Genomic DNA, 20,833 nt, shown 5'->3' with positions numbered 1-20,833 from the left:
GAGTGATCTTTCCGTGCCAAGGCCCCTCTTGCCCTCCCTTCGTAAAAAAGTTGTAACCCAAATGATGCCCAGCAATTAGTCTGAATAAACAAAAATGGGTCACTTCCCTCACTAATAGTAAGAATCTTCTTCAGAAGTCACTTCTGGTTTCACTCAGAGCAGGACTTCAAAATAACCATTGTTAAATATATGCAACTGTGTCACGTACAGGGTGAGAGGGTGGAGGGGGGGGCAGAGGGAGAGGGGACATTGCTTCAACAACAGCCAAAACACTCAGCCACAAGATGTGAGCTCTGAGCTCCACGAGATGTGAGCTCTGAGCTCCACAATGGTCTCATATTTGTGCAGGAGGAAAGAGCCTGGAGCGTTAAAGTGTTGTCTTGTGTGCAGGATTGTTTTTTGAAGAGTTCCCAGTGCCTCCTACAAACTCTTTAAATTGACACACACTGGGCAAGTTTACATTTCTGTGTGGACAGAAGTTCCCAGTGCAGCAGCTTTCAGAGTTCACACAGGTGAGTTCCAGTGTTTGAAGTCTACTTTGGTATTTAAGAATGACACTGGCATAAGGGACAGAATTTTGCATTTGAGACTATTTACACAGGATTCTACTATGAATTATTTTCCAAGTAATGCCTTGTAATAAAGCCCTAAAGAAGGCACTGCCTGTATCCTTATATTTCTTTTTGCAGTTTCCTCAGAAAATGCACTGAAGAAAAGGATAGGGACGTTGTCTTCCCTGTGCTTTGCCTCAGCTGTCTTGATACAGAATCACTAGTAAGTTGAACCATTAATGCTGTTAAAAATATGTACTTTATTTCCAGCACAAGTATATCCAGTTTTAAATTTCAGGCTTGGTAGATCTTTGTCTACAGAAGATGTACCAGTGATTGCAGGCAGTGCAATAAAGTCATCCTGATGTCTAAAAATAGGCCAGAGAAACTGCATTCCTGAATTCTGTAGTGAATTCCAATATATTAACTTTTGGCAGCTTTTGTCTTATAGCTCCTCTTAGTACATATTTTCATTATTCTGTTACATCTAAATTATCCCCAATAATAAATAACTTAATATTTTAATTTTCAGTTATGACCTCTTCCTGTTTCATTTGTATTCTTTTATGTAACTGCTGATTTTACCTTTCTAATATTAAAAAAATTCAATTTTAGCATCACAGAAATAAACAGAATTGAAATTCACATTTAAAAATTTTGGAGTTTTTTTTCAAGCTCATATACACACTCACTTCTATTGTATGAATACACAGCTTATCCCATTTATCCTTTACACTCTGATGCTCTATTGAAGAAAAGTTACTTTGAAGCCCACACTTTAAAAGGGGGAGTCTGGACTTAGGAAAAGTGGATTAAAGGAAGAATGTCATATGTATAAAAAATAAGATTATAGAAACATTCTAACCCCACAAATGATGCAAGCAAAGATCAGTATAACAGTACTTATCTTTTGCTTTCTGACAATGCAAGAATTACACTTGAATATGCTTATTAAAAAAAAATTTAAGATTACCAAATTAAATTCTCAAAAGTAAGGAACTATCAGAATTATTCAATTTGCCTTCATAATCTTAATTCACTATATATATTGGAAGGGAAATGTCATCAATCCTTGCCTTGCAGGAAAGAGGGGATCACTCAAAACAATAAATCAAAATGGAGTTTGAGACCATAGAGACCAACAGGGAACATTACATTGTCTTTTGTTGTGTGTTCCTTGTCATAGGTGCTCATGTGAAACAAAAGCAAGAAGACCAACACACAACCCAAAGAAACTAAAGAACAAAATCTGTGAAATCATCTATATAATAACACATATGCAGATGGAGACTGAATTAAGACCCCTTAGATGAGCTCTCCTTTAATATCTCTGAACTACAAAGTGCTTCATGCTAGGACATTTAAATTAATGGGGGTTTGAGCAATTAAAATTGATTTCTGAAATACAGTGCAAAACTCCTTATCATTAATCAAAGTTTATTCTAATCCCTGTTGCTTACATAGCCTGAAATAGGCATTTATTGAAGCATTTTCCCCAGTGTAATCAAAGCTATTCATACAAACTCTAGAAAATTGCTTTCGGAGGTTGGGGGACTTGTCAGATCATCTGCAAAATAACACACCAGCTACTTCTACAGAACACCACCTAGTACTCAGAACTTCACAGCTTCAAATTACTGTAAAAAGCAAAACAAGAAATAGCAAGGAAAGCTGCATTTGTTTTTCATGCACCGTTGCTTTACAAACACAGTAGTTGCATTTTTCTTAAAATGCAGTATTTTGTATGAAAAAGACCAAGTGTCTGGTAGCCAGGTTGTGATTTAATAACTGGCACTAGTTCCTTTTTTAAATTCAGAGATGTCAAGTCTCTTCAAAACTATGATTTAATTCTCACTTTCCCTTCCAAGCTGTTGAAAATTATTATTTAATCTTAAACTTTAAAGAGCTTGGAAGGGAAAGTGAGGATTAAATCATAGTTTGGAAGGTAGGCACGTTTTATACCATTTAAGATGACAGACAAAATGAAAAAGAAGTCAAGAAAAAATACCCAAAATTTCAAAGGAAGTTAAGAGGAGAGAGTCTTAAGAACACTAAACGCCGAGCACAGTGACAGGAGTCACATTCATTTTAATTTTCATTTAGAGCAAATTATGTGCCTTATAAATGAATACAGAAGAAAAAGTGCTTGTAATGTGCTTCCCCTTTTTTGGGAAGCACATCAATGGAGCAGCTACACTGATTCAGTCCCCCAAACATGTACAGTTCCCAAAGGAGACAAAGCGTTTGTACCATTGTCCGGGAGTTCCGATGACCTTTATAAACCATCTTTATTAAAGGACGTCTGATGTTCAACGTTTCCAGTTCTTCCATCTCCTTCCTTTCTTTCCTCCTCCTGAAGAGCTCCTGGATTCGGGCGACAGCAGATCGTCTACAAAGTGCAGACAAAGAGAACAGCACTGAGAGTCCCCCCCAGACACTGAGCTGGGCTATCGAAAAGGACTATAAAATAATAATTAGGCACTCAAACACATTCTCCATGAGTTTGAAACAGACATCAACATTATCCCAAATGTAAAATTACAGAGTTGAATTTTTTCCATCCTGGCTTAGAACAAGAATAGCATGCAAGGCAGTGGAATGTCAAGTGATGCCAGGTTTTATTCCCCCTCTGTAGAACAAACTTCAGCTGTTGGCAAAATTCACATGCTGTTTTATTCTTCAGTGCTAGGGAAATCCCTCCACCCATAATGAGGTAGCAAGGTTCTGAAGTGAAAAACCTTTGCCAGAACAGAAGGTTTTAAATTTTAAAACGTTATTAAGGATCTGGTGAGCCTTCCAGAGTGATTTGGTTTTTCCATAAAATTTTGTTCAATGTATTTCTCCTCACTGTTTCTGTATGAGAAGACTGAAGATTGAGGCAGCTTTTAAAAAGTTCCTACTGAGGCAAAAGATGGTTTGAGATCAATTATTGCAGCAGCTATCCCTTATGTTGGCAGCTAATATTTCCTAGAATAACAGAGGAAAAAAAGCTAAATTACATACTTTGTTTTGTGAACGTTTAATTGCAGGAATCTGTTTTTTGATTAATCTGTGAAAAGACCTTGGTGCCAAATTTTTCCTGTTTAGCTCTTTAGTTTGCAGATCCTCATAATTCCAGCTATAACCAGACCATCACACCTAGTCCTTTTCCACCATCATTCCTTATCAGGGTTGCTATGGGCTTTGAAGTCTGGAACACAATCCAAGGGGAATGTCACTCTCAAGATGGACCAGGTACAGGTTTTAGCAGAATGCAAGGTGTCAAAATACTACAGGAATTTATATGATCCTAAGAAGTAAACTGAGCCAGAACAGAATATATTTGGAACCTGATTACACTGCTTCCAGAAAGTAACCTGAATTTGTTCACAGGTAATGTGGTCTAGTGTTTTAGTCATTGATCCTGGAGACTCCAGCTACAAGTCCTTTAGTCCAGAAAAAAACCCCACCACATCTATCTCGTCACTCATTTTCTCAGCCAGTGGTCTGCTTAGATTTTTGTTTAATCTTTGCCACAGAAGAAAGCTGCACCAAAAAGTTAAAGTGAAGTGTTATCTCACAGCCAGGCAAAGAAGGAAAATGAATGCAGGTAATGAGTCATTAATACAGATTTATTATGAAAACAAACAAACCACAAACTGTCACATGAAGACAGATAATACTGCTAAGCTTTTAAAATAAATTTTAACACTTTTTTTAATAGAAACTAGAAGAGATTTGAAAGCACTAACCAATAGATCCACTTAACACTGTGCTATTTATTGTAATATATTTCTTAGATGTTTGCCTAGCAAACAGTCCCAGGGAAAATAGACTACTTCTACTTCCTTGGTGAGAGTTTTCTATCCCCTCAAAATCTCCTGTCTAGGAAATTTTCTGGTTCCTCCTTCTCATACTACACTAAATAAACACATTGTATTTGTTAGTCCTTATAATACAGAGAGTTTCAACTTCAATCTTCAATAGATTTAAGATGAGGGTTCTTCACAACATCTTCATACAATAGAGGGGGGGAGAAAGAAGCCCATATTCTTTATCTACCATGCTTTAAAGATCACAGAATATTCTCCTCACCAGTTTACTTCTACATGAAGGAAAAAGGGTGGCATGTACACGACAGGCTACATCAAACACTTGCAGAAACTTCAAACTATTATTTGTGCATATTTGGGTTTGTATTTGCTTTTAAAAAAAGATGGGTTCTGTGTGAGAAAGTAAAAGCAAGAATCACATCATAACTGCTCTGCTACCAATCCCATCAGTGATCCCACGGCTTTGGAAAGGGCACACACAGCTCTTCAGCACAGTGAGACCCTTTGTGATTGCTATTTGTATTTTTGTTGTATTTATTCACATGAATTAATTAAAGATGTGCAGTGAAAAAGCTGAGAAGTTAAACATCATTAGGACTGACAAACCAGTAGACTTGTCCAGCTCTTTCAGAAGGGTGACTTGCTGGATAGCAGTAACAAGTCTTGGGATTAAAAGGTGGTATTAAAGTAACTAACTGGTAAGGCAGGGTAGTTTCTTGCATATTTTTTCATCTAAACATCTCTAGAAAAATTAATCTCCTCCTCTAAATTCCCCTAGGCTTGAATATGCAGACATTTCAAAAAAACCCTCAGTACTACTCAGCAGTCAGAATCATGCGTTTTTAAATAAAAGCAGAAGCACAGAAGCAACTTTTGGTAAAAGCTGTCTTCCAACTAAATTGAGCTCTGAATTTAAAATCCTGATTTTGGGCCTTATTTTAAAATGCATGACTGGATTTACATTTATTTGTCTTGTAAAGGGAATGATTACCCTCAACAGGGAGAATGCAGCCAAGCACACACGGCTCTAACCATGAGACTGTTGTGTGGAGCCCTCTAACAACATACTGCAAAAAGCAGACACCTGGCAGAGGCAAGTCTGCTCCAGAAAAGATAAATATGAGCCCAGTCTAATGGCTTTTCAGAACAAAGAACATTACAGGAAAAAGGATTCCCCCTGAGAGGTATTACTTTTTCATGACTACAGATTTTCTTTACTTTTTTTTGTCGCGCGCGCACAAAAAATGTTAAAAATCCAGCATATCTGTTTTCATGGTGGTTTAATTTTCATTTGTATTTGTGGTAAGCAATTCCTGTCCGTGCCAACACGAATTTAGATAGCAGCCTAGTCACTTGGAGCATCAATGGATACAGAAGCATGCTGTGCAATTTGTTCTGTTCTGGAGTTCAGCTTAAGCTAAGCCTGACCGGGAGCTGCTGCTTCCCTTCCAAACTGCCTGCTCTTCCAGGCACAAAATGTCAGACAAGGAGGTTTATGCACAGCCAGCTCCATCAATGGATACAGCTGTAGTATGTGTTCATCCCCTTATGATCAGCCAGCTTTGAAGTCTTCAAAGTCAGTTGCAAATATTAATTATCAAAAGCCCGTTTAAATGAAGCCAGAGATGAGGGGAATAGAGATTTAGAAGTGAAGCCGTTATTTTTTTTTCAGTTAAACATAGCTTACAAACAACAGCAACAAAAACCCCACAAAGATCTTGTGATGCAGACTGATGCACAGCTATATATCCTACATGGAGAGAAATTGAAAAGATGTAAACATGGAAGTTAAGCCTTAAAATAACTAAATTGTCACATAGGGTAGTTTCTGTATGTTTACAGCTTCTAAAGTGTAATGAGGATATTTTTTTATACAAAAATCTGTACAATTTGCACAGTTAAATAACCAGTTTTTTAAAGGACAATAATGCAGTGGTTGCCATAAAAATTAATCTGGTACCCCAGATAATCCTGCTTCTTCCAAACCCATGAGCCCAGACTGACCATCTCCTGAGCTGGGCTGCAGAGCTGGATGCAAGGCTCACGTCCACCTGCTTTCTTTTCCCATCCCTCTTGTCTCAGCTCTGCACTGAGTGCTGAGCTCAGTATTGATTCCTCCATTATTAAGGCTTTTTGCCACTTCAGAAGTTTCTAAATTTACTTTCACACAAACTTTCTTTTTCCTGGCAGGCTGCTTTGGCTTGGAGGGACCTTAAAGATCACCTGGTTCCAATGCCCTGCCAGGGGCAGGGACACCTCCCACCAGACCAGTGCCTAGCACAAGCCCTGGTTCCTTCTCTTATGCTCTTTCAAGTTTAAGATATTATTTTTTCCCATGCTGTTGCCATCTTCTTGTTTGAACTATTTTCCCTGTCCAAAACAATTGCAGGGAACCTGAGGCTTGTATCCATTAATTTAGATCCTATTTCTCCAATGCCTTTTGCTCATTTGGACAACACTCTCAGGCACAGGGTGTGATACCTGGGCTTGTCCTGTGCAGGGCCAGGAGTTGGACTCAATAACCCTTGTGGGTCCTTCCAACTCAGTATATTCTGTGTTTCTAATAATATTTTGTGAGTGTGTGTGTGTATCTAGACCAGTACAGCAAACCCTTGATCAAGCTCTGCCTTTTCTTTGTTGATCTTGTAAAGGAATCCACTTGCCAGCTCCCATGCTCCTGCCCAAGACTTCCAAAGGCTTGTCGTAACAAGCTGGCTATCATCACCAAAGTCAGATCTGGCTCAGGAAGATGACTAATTAATCATTGTCCTGATCTGCACCCCAACCCATGGCTTCTCTTGCAATTTTTCTCCCTCCCTGGGGGAGAGTGATCCTGGAGCCGTGTGGGGCTGAGCTGCCTGCTGCAGTTAACCCACAACCACCACATTAAAATAGATCCCTCTTCTAAATACCAAGATTTGATTATATTTCTGATATTAATTACTAAATAACCATCTTCTTTTAGAAGCCTCTGAACCTGTGGAAGAGATTTACTACTGCTGTCAAATTTCAAGCATTGAGATAATTCAAAAACAAAGGCAAACCCATCATGTTAACAGCACATTGACACTAACCTAAAGCCCAAGTTATTTCACTGCTGATCATATGAAAAGAAATGTTTACTGTCACTCACTCCTAGATCATTTCCCAGCCTTCAAACACAATCAATATTTCAATTATTTTCAGCTCCAAAACATTTTTAAGTTTTCACCTGATATGCTGCCAAATGACAATGAAAATTAGAAAAAAAAACAAACACTGATAAAAAAATTGTATGCTGGATGCATCATTCACTTTATATTAAATTCACAGCAATATGAAATAAATGTCCCCCTGGGCTGTGCTGAAGAGCTGAAGAACTCCATGGTAGGCGTGTTTAAAGAATGCTTATTGTGAAATTTAAAGTACAAAAAGCACACAGATTCCTGAACCTCTAAGAAAGGTATTCCAATTGCAGCTAAGATGGAAATATGAGACAAAGAATTACACATCTGCACTATTTTCCTGTAGGCATTTAAAATATAGGACTCAGGGTAAGTCTTTTATGAAGCACATCCTGAGTCTTTGCCCTTCCAGCCACACAAGGCCAAGATGTTAATTCTCACCAGTGGAGTGACTCTGTGCCATTTCCCCTCTATATGGCCTTTGACTTCAATCACAGTAGAGTTTCTCCCTCTTAAGGCATGTGGCCAAACACAATTACCCAAATTGCCTTATATGTTCTTACAACTTCACTCAAGTATTTCAGTGAAGAATATAAGAGTGAGTGACTTTTTCATTTAACTTCATTAAAAGAAGTATCCTCTAAGATCCAGCATGTATCTTGCTCAATATGGATTGCCAAATACAGCTCTAATAATTATGCTCAGTTCCATAACCTTGTTCAGACAAATATAAATAGTCTCTGATACATGTATTTTTATATTGTTGTCTAGAACTGGATGTTCTCTACTACCAGACAAAGCAACTCAGCAGTGGTACATGCAAATATAACTCGTTCCTCAGCAGCTACATTTAAAAAAAAAAGGTATTTCTTTTCACAAACTACACACTTTTCAAATTCCATTAATTTCTATGGCACACAGTAAACAGGTTAATAGGTTGTTAAATGTATACACTGCTATTTCTTTTCAATTTCCATGCAACACATGCAGCTAAATATAACTCAAGCAATATGCTCTGTAATTCATAGCAATTGAAGTATAGCAATTCTTAAAATGCCAGTTAGATACGAAAAACAAGAACCTGAGAAATCCAATATATGGCAATAAAAAGGAGGAGGGGAGGAATAAAATAATTAATTACCTCATTATTCTATCACCTATCGCTGTTCCTCTGATATTATATCTAGTAAAGGGAATAACAACTGAAGTCATTCAAAAATGCTGGGTATCATGTTTTTAAAGGTTAACATCTATTACAAAATGTGCTCTATGTATTCCAGCTGAGAAGATTCCTTCTCAGGGTGTCAGTATATAAGACTACTTTGATTTCAGCAAAAATATTCAGATGACATAACAGTACACAAAGTTGATCTTATAAGATACAGTAATTCTTCATAGATCACAGCAGACATGGAAGCAGCTGCATAATCATTTCCTTTTTACATTCATATTTCTTTAAATTTGAACCTGCTAGTTGTAACATTTTCCAGGCTTAGCCTCTGCTCACAGATCAGCTTCTGTCAAAGTCCAAACAAAATTAATTCAGTTGTTTATGTAGGAAAGCAGCCCCCAGAGAGCTTTTTTGAGTAATCTGTGAAAATTAAGATCAATCTATTAAAAACTGCACTCTGGACAAGAAGAACATACATTTTGCCTAGATTTCTTCCCCCTCCCACTAATTACAATGTACAGTGCTAAGGCAAGCCATGCTCCCTGTCTCTGTTCCAACTCAACTTGCTGGAGAAAAAGATCAAATCCTCAGCTTGAGAACATTAAAAGTTGGATTTGTACCTGAATAAAATTCAAATAATGGAAGCCTTGTAAACATTAGATATGCAAAATGGAAAACATTCTGTTTATATATCTGAAATCTACATCCACCTTACTAAAAATAAAGTGAGACCAGCAGCACTGATGCAGCAGGAAGTTGTCAATTTATTTAACTGCAGGTACTGCCAACAGAGCAACCAAAAGGATATTTCTGCCACTTCCTTTCCTTAAGAGGAAGCCAAAGATCATAATTTCAGAGTACAAAAGAAGAAGTTTACCCTTCTTTTCTCAGTGAAGAAAGTTGTACTTTACAGTGGGGAAGTTACTCTGAGAGTTTCCTTTATCTTAATTTCTCCAGCTGTGGAGTTTCTCCTCAATGTAAACAAGAGCTATCAGGTTAATAAGAAAACATAGCCTAAAGAAAAATAAATTGGTTGTAGTAAAAGGAAAGTATTGTTACATACTGGAAGAGATTTATTAGTCAAACAGTTTTTAGAATTGTTTCAGAAGGCTGTGGCCTCTTTTTTATTTTTTTTGTCCTATAGAAAAATTAAACATTTTTTTTCCACTGTATAAAATATGTTCACAAAAGGTAGATTATTGCAGGCCAGTATTATAACCTTCACCAGAAAGAGAAAATAAAACAAAACCACAAAGGAAAAAGCCCAAAGCAGCTTCCCCCTAGATATTCTAGAGAAAGAAAAATCTACTTTATTACTCATATATTAACGGCGTTAATTATCTTATAGGATGACACATTGGAAACTAAATTATTAGGTAAACTTGAGAAAATGAGATTTAGTAAAGGAATTGTTAGGTAACACAATTTACTAAGTGAGAAAAGAGGAAACATAAGCCTTTAGAAAGCATACTGGTGGAGTTAAGCACCAGTCTTGCAGGCAGTTTTGTTTAATATATTGCTAATAATCTTTGAGCAGGATGTAGGAATGTATTCATGCAGGATGTGAGGTTGGGGAACTTTATGAATGTAGAGGGGACTGAAGGATCTTGAGAAAAAGAGGTGGGTGGAAAATCAGTAGTATAAGACTGAGTTATACAGTTCTGAGCTTCCTGCCGGTGAAAGATAGCGCACATAAATTAGAAATGACGAAGTGGGAAAGACTACAGTGCACTAATTGAGCTGGTGTCTGACCACGGGCCACCACTGAGACAGCCCCAAGCAAAGAGGGGAGAAGGATGTAACTGCAGCTCACTTGTGTCTCAGAGAATCCTCTCTAGACCAAGAGCAACACTCACAGAATTAATCCCAGCAGAATCCAAACAGTGCTGGTCTACCATATCCAGGAAAGATGTGAAACATGGAGGAACTGACAGGAACCAGCAGGATGGCAGGAAACCCACAGATTTTTACTGCTAAGAGTGAGAAAAACTTGGCACTCTTAAGTCTAATGAGACAAAAGCTGAAAATGGACAGGATGAGCATCATTCAAATGATAAGCACTGGGCGTGAAAAATTATTTCAATCCAAACAGTATGTTAGCACAGAACAACATGACTAATTTTAGTTAATTTATGCCCATCACAGCAGCAATGTTTTGAGTTGGCTTCCTACTCGTTAAGGAGCCAGGGGGGTTTTATATAATTCTGATCAGTTTGTGAAAGGGATTATAGGCTATAACATTGTAGTAGTAGAGAGGACTTCCAGTTCCTTTCACTCTGTTTCATATGAGATATAAATACTCAGAGGGCTTATAGCCAGCCCTTAAGACCACCAGTGCCTGCTTTCTCTGTGGAAATCCAAATTCCTTTGAGCACACACAGGATGTCTTACTTTTCCTCAGTATCTCAGAGGGCACAGGAGGGAACGTAATGCTCGGAAGTTAAACCAGAAAACCTCACTGCTTGCACACACACAAAAGCAGAACAACATGAATTGGTCAGGCATTAAACCTGAGTGATGGAAACCTGCAGGCAATCCTAAACCAACACTGATTAAAAAACTACTTTTTTTTTTCAGATTTTATCTGGGGAAAGAATAAGGGAGCAGAGGGCTGCATAGAGAATTTTAATTATACCATTCATTTAGTTGAATGCTCTTTCCTTTATGATGAATTTAAACTGTTACAGGAAGAAATCTCCCTGCACACAAAGAAGCATGTCAGATGAATTGCAACTTCATTTAAGATGTCCTCACTAGTGGGAAATTGTAACTGCTCTATGATACCTGGAAGTGTCATTCTTATCACATTACTACAAAAACTATTACATTGTAGAGGCAATGTGGTGCATGGAGAGGAGCTCTAACTCCTGCTCGGAAATGGAAATGGGATTTAAATTGCAGGGCTTTTCACAGCTTGCTCTTCAATCACTGGATCATAATGAACGTTGGCTCTGCAGTGGAAAATATTTCTGCCATTTGATATTTATCTCCAGTTACTTGGTATTGCATGGGAAGCCAGTGGATTAAGACAGGATCTGTATATACTGGCTTCTTCATAAAAACTGTCCTTTGGTGAGCAGAATTGCTCGTGCTTTGTAATAAACAACCACTGACTGTTCTTTTTGTCACTGCTGACAGTGTGGTGGCTTACAACTTTGAACTGCAAATTACTCAAAACCTTTTCTGTACACAACTATTAAATTCTTACTGATTTCCTAATGAATACATGTTGTGAATTTCTGGAAAGAATTTGCATTGCCAGCATAAGGAATTAGTAGCAAGATGATGCTGCCTTTGAACAGAATAGGAGTAAAGCCAAGGAACCTAACACCAGGTTACATCTGAAACTAGTAAAAAAGGTATTGTCTTATGTCACACAATAAAGATGTTGCTTAAATAATTATTACAGCTTTTAAAAAGTCCAAGAATTGAAATTAGTGAACAGAGGTGTTAAACCAACAATACCAAACGGGGGGCTGTTTACTGAATGATTAAACAAGTATGTACAGCTGTTTATGTGTTTTTAAAAACCACAAAGCTTACTAAATACATCTTTTTAAAAAGCACAAAGCTTACTAAATGCCTTTTATTAATAACAACTAGTAGTCTACTTTTTTTTTTTACTGGCATACACACTAATATTCATTGACCAACAAAAGTAAAAGGATTACAGTTTTTCTTTCAGAGAAGAAGTAGAGTGAAAAATTGAACACACCAGTCTTAATTTATGTACCACAAACACAGCATTGCTGAACAACAGCAGTTAAAAGCTCTTGCTTTGTCAAAGTAAGAACATCTGAAGTTTTGGTTGAAAGAAAATATAAGTCCCTGTACCCTGTATACAAATTTATGAACTTTCTATACTTATGACTACAGGGAGAATAATAAAAAATTAACTGCAAATATTTGGCACTGAGGTATTCAGCAGTCAAGAAATAACCACAAAGAGTATTAGATCTGTAAGAGCCTGCCGAGGTAGGAGGGAAATTATAGCTATGCATGTCTTATATACAGGCAAATTAGACTCAGCCATCAAGCTCTTGGCTGTTTTAATTAATGATACGAGGCATGAGCTTCTAGATCTTTCATTCGAACAAACAAACAAAACAATTCAAAAAAAAATTATAAAAAAAGCCTTTTGCCAAGCAGCAGCAGAGCTCAGTGTTGCCCTCACCTGTGTCCTGGTCCTCCTCGATACCTCGCCCCTGGGATCAGAACAGGATCATCGTCGCTGTCATCGGTTTCCTGGAGGGCTGAGGTCCTGGTGGAGGACTCTTCTGGAGTTGCAAGCCCTGAGGGTTCTGGGTGTGACTGAGGTTCATCACTTGCAGCAAGCAAGTTGGCAGTGGATTCAGTACTTTGATTTGAAGTGTCTTGGTTCACACTCCTTTCACAGGAGGCTTCTTCCTCCACGTTCCCAGAGGCAGCGGCAGCGTCGGGGCCATTTTTTTCTGGTTGAGTTCCAGAATGCTCAGGACCAGGTTTATCTGATACAGCTAACAGAAAATGTTGGGGAAAATAAATCCACCATTAATGACTATAGTCTATTTTAGAAGACACCAGAAACAGTCACAGAAGTTAAATTATGCATACTGAAATCTTATCAAAAATTTAGATTTTCATTCTCTACTTCTTCCTATAACTATTTTGAAAGAGTACAGACACATACTTGCTTCTGTTGTCTCTACAGCTTCATCTGTAGTTTTCGGTTCTTCAGCACTCACATCTTCCTTGTGAGATTCATCAGGAACTCCTGAATTAAACAATTTAATAGTCAATCACATGATTTTATTTGGAGGCACATCTATAATGCAAGCAAGTCTGAATGATACCAGCGTTCCCAGGTCAAACCAACCAAAGCAATGCCCTCAAAGGCCATGTGTCACTTTACTGAAATCTCAGATATCAGTCACATCAAAGTCAATATATATAAACCTATCCAGCTGACCAGGTCAATACACTAACAAAGAAAAAACTATTTCTTTCTTGTTCCTTAATCTACTTGACATCCTATGAGAACTTTAGCTGCAAAACTAGCATTAATACTCTTGATACAGATGATCACTTACTGAAAGCTATTATTTCTGAAGACAAATTAAGTTATCCCTCCCTTAATAGAAATTATTTTTTTTTAAACATTTCTCTGGAACCAGTCATTTGACTTGACTGCCCTTTTGGCAATGAATTGACCAAGACAGCCCCATGTAACAAAATCCAGTGAGAGGTTGAAAGAAATGTAACAAAACACCGAGCACTCATTTATGATTGCAAAGTGCAGTTGTCCTATCTTTTGATACAAGTTGTGGCACAGTATGCCCTTAAGAAGAAAGAACAATGGTTTTAGAACTCAAGACAGGATAAGTTAATTCTGTTTCTATTTACTTGCAACCATCTCAGGTTGGTGTCTTTTTCTTTCCTAAAAAAGTCATGCTCTGTGATGGCTGCATTCTGCCTTCACATGCACGGCTGTGAGGCTCCCATTGTGTCCACTGATAGTCATGAACACACAAGAGCAGCATTTTTGCCTTGGCAATACAGAAATAATGCTGGATCTTACTTGCTTCTTCACCTTCAGGCCCCGACTCGCCCAGAGCTTTTGTTTTTACAGAGTCTTCTTGGCCTTCGGTTTTGCAGTGAGTTCCACTCCCTCTAGAGCTCGAATTTGTGCTGCTCCTGTCAATGTACACATGAAAGGAAAATAATTTACAATCATGTAAATAGAGAAGATCCTTGCAAAGCACAGCCTGACACCACTGTCCTTCTCATGCAGTCCCACTGTCCTGTAACTCCTGGCAGCAGCTACAACCAACAACCTCCACAGCAATTCCAAAATTCTCTTTTATTATGTCCATTGCCACTCATCCCACACTATTCCTCTGCATCACAGAACCCTGTTCTCTCCTTCCTACCTTTTTTTTAACCTTCAAAGAATTTATTCATTGCTTTTCCAACTATTGTGGGAACTCAAAAGGATTCAGTCTTTTTCACTATTTGCACATTTTTTACACGTATAAATATTCAGAGGTCTTATTAGAGGTATGACAAGCTATCAGCTGAGCACTAATAAATAACCTTATCCCATTCAATTAAAAAATTTGATTCAGATAAAATTCTCCAGGTCCTTCACCCTTAGTTATAATTCCTGTACCTTTTGAGGTGTGGACTTTCAGTTCTCAAAGTTTCATTATTTCTCAGGATTTATTATAAGCTGGTATTTGACATTTACTCCCCATTTATATTTAGATAACTACTGTGGAACACCAATTTCTGTTTACAATAAGGAAAATGATTCCTCTGGAAATATGTAAAATGCTGTCCTGAATGTCATCAAAACTAATGTTTTTAAACTTTCTAGCAAAGATCTTCTTTTAGGAAATGCAAAGTCTTATTGCTGAGCTTTCTCAGTCTCTTCTGTCCCACTTCTGTGATGTGGCCTCAAACTTATGCAAATCACTGGACAAAAGCAGAAAACAAAGATGAGTTATGACAATTGTAAGCATGATTCTCAAGAATTTAGACTGACTCTTTACAAATATCTTCTTACCTCTGTAGGTTATTATTAAATATTTCATATGCTACATTGCTAGAAGCAGCACAAACCATGCTTAGTCTAAATTCTTGAGAATCTAGCACCTGAGAATCAGTACTTTTATTTTTTTAAATTAAATGAGAGCTTTGACTCGTCTTGATTAGCAATATTCTTTGCTCATTCATGTCATTGCTGTACTGAATTTGCAGAACATAGGGAAGTTTTTGGTAGTCCTTTTAGTATTTCTTCTAAATCAAAGATTTTCAGCATTGTTTCTGAATGGCCAGACAAGAAGGGTACTGCTAGACACCAAATTGAGCATTTTTACTATTTCATGCCTCATTTATAAACTTAATCATGGTCTAAACACTAAGATTTTTTTAACTCTTAGTAATCTACTTTCTAGCCCAACGCTCAATTTGCATTCACTTATTACCCTGCTTTAATTTTGACTTCAATGTTATTTTTCACCCCACCAGTCACACGAAGAGGATGTTTTTGAGAGAGCAAAATAACCCCCTATGCTTTCATTACATTAAGCCCTGCTGTCTGCTTCCACAGCAGGTTTTCCCTTTCCCCAGTTCTCCACACAACCCTTCTTTGAACCTCTGCCAACACCACCCACCACCAAAGCTGTGTTCAGTTCTCTGACCATCATGTTCACTTTCTTTATTGATTTCTCTTGTGAAATCCCTCTATCCTAAAGCATCACGCAAACATGACTACAAAACTAAATGCAGAAGTACTTAAAAACATTACAGCAGAACTAGTTTTTTCAAAGCTTGCTGGATTTGGACTCTAAATAAAGCGTTTCAGATTCACACAGGCAAAATCTTCATTCTTGTGAATCACTGTCTGAAGTTTCCAAACTGCTGTGATCAGAGAGTGTATATTTTATGTCTAAAGCCACAGCACTTAAGAGTAGCTAAATATGTTTGGGTTTGGTTTTTTTTTTCCCTCTCAATAACAAATGCCAGCAAGTGTTTCTATTTACTGTCTTCTACAATAATTTTGAAAACATAAGCAGAGGAATAGAAGTAAGATGAAATAAAGTAAGGATTGTGGTTATTTTGGGAGATCCTGAGATGCTCTGCTGATAGACTGATACAAAACCAAGTAAGTCAGGCCATTAGACAGTGCATTTATTATCTGAAAAGGATGTCATCACTTTTGTGTAATATCTAAGCAGTCCACAAAGTTGATATCTTAACCTTATGCATTCATCAACACTCCTTGGACACAGAAATACTAATTTCAGTGTTTTACAACTCAGGAATTGGGCCACAGAAAGACTAATTTGCAGAATACCATATGAGAAGTCTAGTAGAGCAGAGAATTAAAACATAAGCACCAACCCCTGGACCACCTTTCCATCCCTGTACTACCCTGCTTTATAAGCCACTGATATTATGCCAGGTTTGATGAAAATAGCACATTTCAAATTATGTTTGCATTAAAGAGATTCACAGTAAATACACACACAAAAAAACCCCTCTTGTATAAATGTGATGTTAAAGTATGGCTGTCTTATGTTTTGAATGCATTATGGACTACAGCCATTTCATTTGTCTATACACACCTAAAACCAGACATAAATCATATGGAAAATGATTTACCTACAGCTGTGCCTGACAAGTATTATTGATGTGCTGATCATGAACCCCTCAAAACCAAAATTAACTTCTTACCACTCGTCAGTGAAGTCCAGTTTTATTGTGCTTGTCGTCGTTCCTTCTGTGCTGTAGTGCAAACTTAGCACTGGTTCACCTGTTCCTGCTCGTGGCTTATCACTCTCTGTAAATATGGGGTTGATAAAGTTTGAATGGGAATTAGTGACACACACAAAGTTGATCTAATTCTGAAGGTTCATTTAGTTATCCTAGCAAAGCCAAATGTAGCAGTAACATGTACAATATCAGCTTAAGGTCTCTTACAGGCCAAGTAAAAAGTTAAAAAGTTTCAGAGTGAACACACCGAATTTGCAATGCTTGAGAAACCATCTAAAATTATTTCTAATTATAAGAGCAAACAAAGGAGATGCTGTCCTTCAACATGCAAGTAAATAAAATTGCAGAGAGGTATGTGTACACACAATCTAATCACTAATAAGCAGATCCCTTTTCTAATAAATATATTAATAAGAAGACTATAAATTAAGTGGTGTTCAGTCCTTTTGCCTCAGTAAATACACAGGAAAAAAAGATGCTGAGATCTAGACACAACCAGCAGTCTAGAAAAATCACCATCCCCTTTACTTTGCTGCCTACTTAGAAACCAGACAACTACCAATAGCCTTAGATCTGCTGTAAATTGTCAGCCAGTTGTCATAAAACACTGTAAGTTCGTGTTCCAAGAGCTTCATGTTTAAAAAAAAACCCCTTTCATATTATAAGAACTGCAAGCAGAAGGGGAGCACTGGCAAAACAAACTGTGCACGATGTCCAAAAGCAACAGAAGTGAATCACATTGAAACCACAGCAAGTCCATGAGTCCTCTGCTGCATGTGAGCATGTAAGTCTTGCTTTTCATGAATATTGAGTTTTTTATTTGGACAAAATCATCCCATATTTTCCTATAGAATATAGAAATTTGACTATAAATATACTTGGCAGCACTCTGACAAGTATAATAAAGTAACAGTTTCAGATCATCTTTGTGTAAATCCATTAAAACTTAATATCTGATTTAAACACAAACCTACAAATTTCCCCACTAAAAAGGCCATTATCATACCAGTAATGGCTACAATACTGCCATGGGATATTTATTTTAGAAGATGCAGTTAAATTATAGTAACTGTGAAATAGCAAATAAGAATTTAACCTAACAATCAATGCTCATATTTTTAAACTGCTGACAAGCAGAAGCCCACTCACAGGATCAGAGCTGTGATCGACTGTGCCAAAGAACTTTAAATACTTATGTCTACGTTCTGAAGAGAAATTAAAAAAACCCAAACCATACCACAAAAACCCTGAAAGAAACAATAAAACATTTTTATGTGAAAGGGAATTAACCAATTAAAACCATGATCCTAATTATGCACATGGTGTGGGCCTCATTCTGTGCAAAGAAAAGTTCATAGTCCTTCTAAAATAAAGATTCCTGTTACACTCTTGTCAGAGTGGATAAAACTGATCAAAAGCAGTGTCTCCAATTCTTGAAATAAACTAAGAAAAAAATCTAAGAAAATATTTTATAGTTCTATATAGGTAGTTTGAACAAAAATGACATGTTCTTTCTTAACTAAATGGATGTTTTCTCTATTTTTGGACAACCTATGAGCAAACATCTCCTCGTATAAAAGTCTGGTCAAACTGTAAGCACCCCTAAGCAAGTACAAACACTGATCCTTCCAATCACTGCGCAAGTCATCAGGAGCTGACACTGAAAGAGTCAAAAGAGACAGAGCTGGGGAATTCTTTAGCTCCCTTTTAATAAGTACAGACAAGACCTATCTTGGAATTGGGAACCCAGATAAAGAAAGACCACTCAGTGCTGTGAACAGTCCAAGACAAGCACCAAACAATGTCTGTGCTGTGACTTCAACATTGCTGTGCAATGTTTGCTCCAGCACAAACCCAGCTAATGTTACCAACCACAGTAACCAAACATTGCTACCCTATAATGAATTTAATTCAATATTAGGCCTGTGTTATAAAGCTCAGATAACATTATCATTACAGTGCTTTCCTCTCTCAAAAATCTCAACACCTGAAAATTTAACCAAGATGCATAAAGACTGTCCTGTGCCTACATTTACCCTGGAAGCAATGTTGATATTTGTTCACACCCAAACAGGTGGAAGATTTGCTGTAGACTTATCCAAAGGGGGCACTGACTGAGAAATTACTTTTACAAATTTCTGGAAACAGAGAGCTGTTAAAATATATTGGGTAATAGTTTTCTTAAACCTACAACAACATGAGCTACAATTGGGACTGGGTCAGTTTTTTTCTTTAAGGTAGCTTTAGGGCATAGCATAGACACTAATAAGGACAAGAGACATTTTAAAAGACAGATGAGACAACAATCTGGCAATAAACTGCACAGAATTAGTTGTGCTGTTCAATATTTTGTATAAAACTTACACTGCTTATGAAAGCTGAATGGGAGCCTCTGTGAAAAAACAAATAAATTTTGCCTAATACACAACTGAACATTCTTTCAGAGAAGGCACATAAACCCCAGAAGTCATGAACTCTTTGTTTTCAGGAAGGACAATATGATTGCCAAAGACAGCCTAGAGCTGAATGAAGAACTGTTCTCTTTCTCTACTCTGTTCATCCCATCAGGACAGATCTACTTCACACTGATAATGAAGGGAAGAAGAGCAAAAGCTTCTGCCATTTTTTTAGGGGACAGCTGTTGCCAAAACTATTTCTGATTGCAAGCTCTAATAGGGTAACAAACTGCTTCAAGCAGAAGTTGTAGCTTGTCAACACCTTACTCAACTATTCCAAATTCCTCAAAAATGCCTTGAAACTTCACTTAGTTTTACAGCCAAACACATTATACTTTAAAGATACTACCAACAACTTACAGTCTTATTTCATAAAGAGCCCTGTCCTAAAGCACACTCCCATTAAATTGTCCGTTCTCCAGGTGCCTACAGGAAGAAAGCACTTTTAAACTACCACCCTTAAAAACTGAAGACAGAATTTCATTCATAACCCTAGATTAAAAAAAAAAACCACAAACCCAAACTGCACAATTGACAACAATACCCCTCAGAGACACTTTTTCCCTTAGAAAAGAAACCTGTGCAAGTGTAACCTCACAAAGACTGGGGCTCCCAGCTGTGAAGTGGAAATGCATAAAGACAAGCTTACAGAGTGCATTTCCTAGTTAAACTAACACCCTAAGGAACTTTGAGCTGGTTTCCCACATCTCAAATGCTGTCCTAGTCATTAGTCTATTGGCAACCCCATGAGAAGAGGATAGATGATTTCTCATGGGAAAAAAACCCACAAAATAATTCCTATACAGCATTATATTCTGTGTGAAGACCAAAGAAAGATTCTTCTGAAGGCAGAAAAATTGATCCAAAAAGAAAAAAAATAGGTGGTGTGTTTCAGAAAATAGGAATTCACTGGGAAGGCTTAGCACATGAAAATTCATCAGAGGCAGCTGAACTTGGAGGGAAGTGTGGAGATTCCTTTATCCAGCGAGGAATTCCGACTAAACACTGTTACACTGATACCAGTCAGTATAAGGGAAGACTGAAAAATCAAATAAATAATAAAAATAAAATATAAATTCTTTGTCTAGATGATCCCATCACCATAACAGATTACTAAACCCTCACAGTAATATCTAGAAATATCAGTAAAAAGCATGGCTTCTGTGTCTGTAGGAAGCAGCACTGTGATGGTTTGGGATACATGGGCACATTTACAGTGTGAGTCTCAAGTTCCCTCTTCACTCATTCCAATTCAGGCAGTACCTTAAAGTCCTAACACTGCAAGAGATCCAACAGCCAACCCTCCATTGTTACAATTACAGTCCAAAAATCCCCAAAATTTTTTAAAAAAAATCCAGGGTAGGTCACTGTAATGCATTTGAAACCATTTTGTACAGACAGAAATGACTCAGAGCTTCTGCTG

General features: G+C 37.4%; 1 protein-coding gene across 7 annotated transcripts in view; it reads right to left on the bottom strand.

Moving 5' to 3' along the window:
* The window catches only part of DCAF6 (DDB1 and CUL4 associated factor 6), an 81,712-nt gene that overhangs the window by 8,621 nt on the left and 52,258 nt on the right, over nucleotides 1-20,833 (bottom strand). For 4 of the 7 annotated variants that reach the window (XM_051780045.1, XM_051780048.1, XM_051780049.1 and 1 more), the window contains 6 exons: nucleotides 16,916-17,021; nucleotides 14,256-14,371; nucleotides 13,368-13,451; nucleotides 12,873-13,194; nucleotides 8,669-8,710; nucleotides 2,802-2,940 (listed from right to left, as the gene is read on the bottom strand). In XM_051780045.1, the coding sequence (XP_051636005.1) occupies nucleotides 2,802-2,940; nucleotides 8,669-8,710; nucleotides 12,873-13,194; nucleotides 13,368-13,451; nucleotides 14,256-14,371; nucleotides 16,916-17,021 (809 nt within the window). The remainder of the gene's footprint in view (nucleotides 1-2,801; nucleotides 2,941-8,668; nucleotides 8,711-12,872; nucleotides 13,195-13,367; nucleotides 13,452-14,255; nucleotides 14,372-16,915; nucleotides 17,022-20,833) is intronic. The other 3 variants (XM_051780046.1, XM_051780052.1, XM_051780051.1) reach the window with 1 other exon arrangement.

The sequence above is a fragment of the Manacus candei genome, unplaced genomic scaffold (genome assembly GCF_025592945.1).
Source record: "Manacus candei isolate 608988 ecotype Guabito, Panama unplaced genomic scaffold, ASM2559294v1 h1tg000014l, whole genome shotgun sequence".
Lineage (NCBI taxonomy): Eukaryota > Metazoa > Chordata > Aves > Passeriformes > Pipridae > Manacus > Manacus candei.
Note: the sequence above shows the minus strand (reverse complement) of the source record. Positions and strands in the feature narration are given on the sequence as shown.